Source organism: Panthera uncia, chromosome D4 (genome assembly GCF_023721935.1).
Source record: "Panthera uncia isolate 11264 chromosome D4, Puncia_PCG_1.0, whole genome shotgun sequence".
NCBI classification, from domain to species: Eukaryota; Metazoa; Chordata; class Mammalia; order Carnivora; family Felidae; genus Panthera; species Panthera uncia.
In genome coordinates, this window is record NC_064807.1 from 31,379,253 (window position 1) to 31,385,252 (window position 6,000).

Below are 6,000 nucleotides of genomic sequence, written 5' to 3' on the forward strand. Positions count from 1 at the left end.
TGTTTGCATATTATTTCCACTCTTAACAGGTATTTTTATAATAAGCATAAGTTAATAGAAGAATAAGTAGAGTTGGGGAAATACAAAAGTGATTAATTACCCAAAGCACAATGCTCTTCACAGTGTGAATCTAAGTAAATCGAGAGAAGAGCCATCTGAGCCTAAATGACCTAAGATGGAAACAAAAAAAAACTGCTATTTTAAAGAACATTTTCCTGAAGACAAAAAGCACAAGGCTGCTTTTCAAGGATATAATTAAATGCAGGCCTGAAGGTATGAGACTGAAGAGAGAGGAAGCAAACCAAGCATTTACAGAGTAGTATGTCATTAACTCAAATCAGTTCAGGACAGAACCCCTGAACCAACAAGAAAGACCTCAGCTTCTCCAAGTGTGAAATCGAAGCCCTTACCTAGAAAGAGAGTCAGGGAGGAAAATGAAAAGGCAGCACAAAGGTGGATGAGGAAGACAAAAATATGAAAAGCTGAGAATAGAGAGATATTCCTTTTTGGCTGTCCACCCAGGGTAAGGAGGAAGAGCCTGAGCCCACCCCTAGGGCTGCTTGGGAAGCAGAACAGCCTGCGGCGGGATATTTAGACATTTCCATACCTGGTAAGCGAGTTTGGAGTTCACTACTGCAATGTTATGATGTATAAGAAATACATATTTGGTCATTCAGAATTGAGTTGAATTCTTGGACACCTGCCTCTGTCCAAGAATCGTTTGTTGGTGTGGGGGAAACTTCCATGCACACAGAACCAATTTAACCATCCCTTAAGTCTGTGGAAGCCAAGAAAGAGACTTACATGAGCATTCAGGGCCAGAGGGACAAAACCTCACAGACACACCAGTGAATGTGGGCAGATTTCCCCACCAGATGACATCTACATGAGAATTCTACTAGTAAGGTAAGCTCAAATGTACTCACAAGGCAAGAAGCAAAGGAAGGTGGAAACTGGAGAGCAATTGTTAAGTATATACCATGACCCGGCAATTCTACTTCTAGAAATGTGTCCTCAGGAAATAATCGGAATCTTTGACAAAATTGATTCTAAAGATGTAAAAAATAACAAGAACATTAGTAACTGTAAAAGATAGGATTAAAGTACGTGTGAAAAAATAGAGGTGAGGTTACATAAATGATGGTATTTCCATGCAAGTGAGTACTATCATGTAGTCAATAAAAGCCATATCCTAAAAAGCTGACTAAAGAAATGGGGGGAACGTTCACCATATATTGTTAAATAGAAAAAGAAAGCAGGCTATAAAAATTATATACAACCTAAAACAATATGCTTCATGAAAGAAGGTAATATTTATGTATTACAATACAGACTGCCAATTCCTTCGTAATATCCATTCTGTCCTGAACCAATAACAGTAACAGAATCCCAATATGTAAGGGGGCAGCAATGTGCCCATCTAGTGAAAACCACATTTCTCCAGGCCACTTGTAGATAGATGTGCTCAATGAAGAGTAAAGTTGCTGAGTTGGGGCTTCCAAAAGTTGGGGCTTCTTTAAAGTGCAGCATTGGTGGTATAGTGGTGAGCAGAGCTGCCTTCCAAGACTCTTTAAAGAGGGCTTATTTAGCTAGCAGCACCCTTTACACTGCCCCTTTTCTTCTTTCTGGGTACAGAGGTCATGGTGAAAGCCCCAGCAGTCATTTTGTGACCATGAGGACCAAGACCTCACGCTGAAGATGGTACAGAGCAAGGAGCTTGATACTATCTCAGAATTGCTGTAACATCCCTGAACTTAACACTATGTAAGAGGACAAATGTTTTTCTTCTGTAATGTAAAACAGTGAACAATAGTGGCTTTAAAAAGTAGCTTTTTTAGGGGCACCTGGTTGGCTCAGTTGGTTAAGCATCCAACTCTTGGTTTCGGCTCAAGTCATGATCTCACAAGTCATGAGTTTGAGCCCCACATTAGGCTCTGAACTGAGAACACGGAGCCTTCTTGGGATTCTCTCTCCCACTCTCTGCCCTCTTCCTGCTCATGCTCTTTCTCAAAATACAAACTTTAATAAGGTAACAAGTGGCTTAAAAAGCTTTAAAAAGCCACAGTTTTATTTCAGATTTTGTTATGTCAGGTGACTAGTATAATGCTATGTGTGTCTGTGTGAGAGGGATGAGTCACTGGACACTGACAGGGCCAGCTTCACCAGCACAGCAGGTGAGACTGGAGGATGTCCCTTGCCCTGTGGGCCTCTCACCTGTGGCACAGCTGCATCGCCTCAGCAGCTGCTGTAGCCTCATCCAGCAGGGATGCGTTGGCCGTGTCCATGCCTGTGATGTCACACACCATGGTCTGGTAGTTTAGTAAACTCTCCAGTCTCCCCTGAGACACCTCTGGCTGGTATGGAGTATATTGGCTGATCCTGTGAGAGACATAAGAGGCCATGTCCAAACTCTGACTCCACTATTGGGAAAATCTCACAGAATGTCTTCATTTTGGAATTTAGTAACTGAAAATTAATTTTGCCCCTCTTGAGAATTGTGTATCAGTAAGCTTCCCTTTGACCTTTGTTGTGTTTTTTTCTTTTTCTTTTTTCAATTTTTTTTATTTTTTAAAATTTATATCCAAATTAATTAGCATATAGTGAAACGATTTCAGGAGTAGATTCCTTAATGCCCCTTACCCATTTAGCCCATCCCGCCTCCCACAGCCCCTGCAGTCACCTTCAGTTTGCTCTCCATATTTATGAGTCTCTTCTGTTTTGTCCCACTCCCTGTTTTTATATTACTTTTGTTTCCCTTCCCTTATGTTCCTCTGTTTTGTCTCTTAAAGTTGTCATGAGTGAAGTCATGATTTTTGTCTTTCTCTAATTTCACTTAGCATAATACCCTCCAGTTCCATCCATGTAGTTGCAAATGACAAGACTTCATTCTTTTTGATTGCTGAGTAATACTCCACTGTATACCACAAGATGTATACCACATCTTCTTTATCCGTTCATCCATCGATGGACATTTGGGCTCTTTCCATACTTTGGCTATTGTTGATAGTGCTGCTATAAACATGGGGGTGCATGTGTCCCTTGGAAACAGCACACTTGTATCCCATGGATAAATGCCTAGTAGTGCAAGTGCTGGGTCGTAGGGTAGTTCTATTTTTAGTTTTTTGAGGAACCTCCCTACGGTTTTCCAGAGTGGCTGCACCAGCTTTCATTCCCATTCCCTTTGACCTTTGTAAGGAAGCTCAGAGATAAGTCATAGTAACAATATTATCTTTTGCTTGGGTACATTCAGTATTTACATTTCTATCTCTTTAAGTTATTTTTTAATCTTACATTTCTTTTTTTATTAATCTTACCTTTCTATTTTAATAACCTTTTCATATCTATGTCCAGTAAAACCTTGAATTGAGAGTAACTTGAGCAAACATTTCTAATAAATTTTAACTTGACAAACGAGCTATGTCATGATCACAACTGAGACAATGGTTCTTGAAATTCACTGATATGCAAGTGCTTTGGATTACAACCATGTTTCTGGAACCAAGGTTTTACTGTATTTTATTATAAGCTGGCTCTTAAAATCTACTTGAAGCTACCTATAGTAACATAAACAAGTTTTACTCCCTGTTATCTTTCTTCTAGCTAAAAGACTACCTCAATCACAGTTCACAATAGGAAAGCATCCAAGAATCTACTATTTAATACTCAAAACTTTTTGTTTAGGGGCACTTGCGTGGCTCAGTTGGTTAAGCACCTGGGTCTTGGTTTTGGCTTAGTTCTTGATCTCACAGTTTGTGAGTTTTAGCCCAGTGTCAGGCGGGCTTCTCATGAGGATTTTCTCTCCTCACTGTCTGCCTTTACCCCTTTACCACCTTAAGTGCACGTACACACACATGCATGGACTTTCTAAAATAAATGCTAAAAAAAAAAAAAAAAAAAAAAATTCAAGGATATAAATGGTTAGAAAGCAGCATAGATGTGAGTTCCACCCTTATATCCTCCAGTTATTAGCCAAAAATGGTTTATTAGGTATTTGAGTTAACCCACTTAGTGCCTTCATCCTTTTTTTTCTTCATTCCTTCATTCACTCATTCATCCATGTTATTACATGCCTACTAAGTGTCAAGAACTATATAATAAGTTCTGGTAATAAGCAAATAGATCCCTGATATCAAGGAGAACATATTGTAATGGGGAAAAAGTGATAATAAATGAAATTATTTCACCATGATAATATTTTAAAAACTAAAATAAGCTGATAAGATAGAGGGTAACTGAGAACGTGTGGTAGAGCTATAGCTATCTTTTCACCAAGAATCTGTTCACTCTGACAACCACCAAAGTGGGATAGATCGGGGCCCACGCTCCCACATATGGTTGACATAACTCTATTTTTGTTCTTCCCAGCCAGGAAAGCATTAGGAAAAAAATTTAGGCTTTTTGTTTTGTTTTCACTTTTTCAAGCCTTATGCCTTTCTCTCCTCCTCTGGTAATCATGTACAGGATATTTCCATCCTTTTTCTTTTTTCTTTTTTGAAGGCTTTGAAAACAATACTTCTTATGTTAAGCAGAAGTGGGTGGGGGAACTTGCTTTACCAAGCAGTACAATGTCAAGACTTTGAAATAATTTTCCCAAAACTTTTATTGGTATAGCTGTGTATGTGTGTGTGTGTGTACACGCACACGTGTGCGTGCGTGTGCGCACAGCAGAGTACATTTTTGTTTCAGTTAACTCCTTGAACAGGCTGCCTTAGCAACTCGGTTTGCCAAATTCTAACTGGGTGGTGAACTGGAATGAATGAGGCACACAATACATTTTGTAGACAAGTAGAAAAGGAATTTGAGTAGAAATGGGGTCACACAAAAGGCATAGACAAGGAGCAATTGTGACCTCACATCAGATAAGACTTTCACACACAGCATTGCCTGCCACCACAAAGACACGCTTAGTATGACTGGCTAACATGAAACTTTATTCAGAGTCATTATTTTACATATAGACAGACACACAAACTTGCATACACGCACACACGAGCGTACACACAGATTAGCTAGTCCATCTAATGAATGGGAGAGACCCGGTATATCCAATGACATATAATATACAATAGGAATACAGAGAGCAATGCTCCAAAGAACTCATCAGAGCACTGAAAGTTGAAAAATGAGGAACAAAATGAAGTGTCCACCGAAAAAGAATGATTAGACACTATACACACATAATACTATGCATTTACTAAAAATGATGGATAAAAGAATATTTCCTGACATGGAGATGTTCCCAATATATTAATTTTAAAAGTGCAATGTAAAATTCCTTGATCCCATTTTTATAAATTCATAAAAACAAGTAAACCAAAGTGTAAACTATAGTTTTCTCTGGGTGGTTTTTACTTCCTTTTTATTTTGTATTCTGAATATTAAAGACCTCTGCTACCATTTATTAATCACTTTATATATCAAGAATTTACAACCTTACACCTTTTCATTGTACAGTGAAAAACTCAGTCAACTGTCAAAAAAATAAAATCACTCATTATCCCAAAACTCCATTGTTATAATAGTTAACATTTACATACATTTCTTTTCTGTGTTTTTTCTTTTTCTCTTTTGTGACAAGCACACTCAACTATTATGCTGTCCATTTTTCTGTTGTGTTGTCTGTCCCTTGTTGATTTGTGACTTTTCTTTATAAATCTTTTTTCTCCAGCTTTATTGAGGTAATCAAAGCTGTATATATTTAAAGTATGCAATGTAATCATTTGATATATATGTATACATTGTGAGATTACCAGTCAGTTAATTTACTCTCTTTTCTACATCATATATGAGAGTAAATTAACTCATATATATATATATATATATATATCATATATATGTATATATATCATGATATATATATACATGTATATATATATATCATATATATGTATATATATCATGATATATATATACATATATGATATATATATATGATATATATACATGTATATATATATGTATACATATATGATATATATATATATGATATATATACATGTA

General features: G+C 37.1%; 1 protein-coding gene across 1 annotated transcript in view; it reads right to left on the reverse strand.

The window, feature by feature from the left end:
- The window catches only part of GLDC (glycine decarboxylase), a 98,549-nt gene that overhangs the window by 64,204 nt on the left and 28,345 nt on the right, over positions 1 to 6,000 (reverse strand). The window contains exon 4 of the mRNA XM_049634590.1: positions 2,215 to 2,379. Coding sequence (XP_049490547.1) covers positions 2,215 to 2,379 — 165 coding nt within the window. The remainder of the gene's footprint in view (positions 1 to 2,214; positions 2,380 to 6,000) is intronic.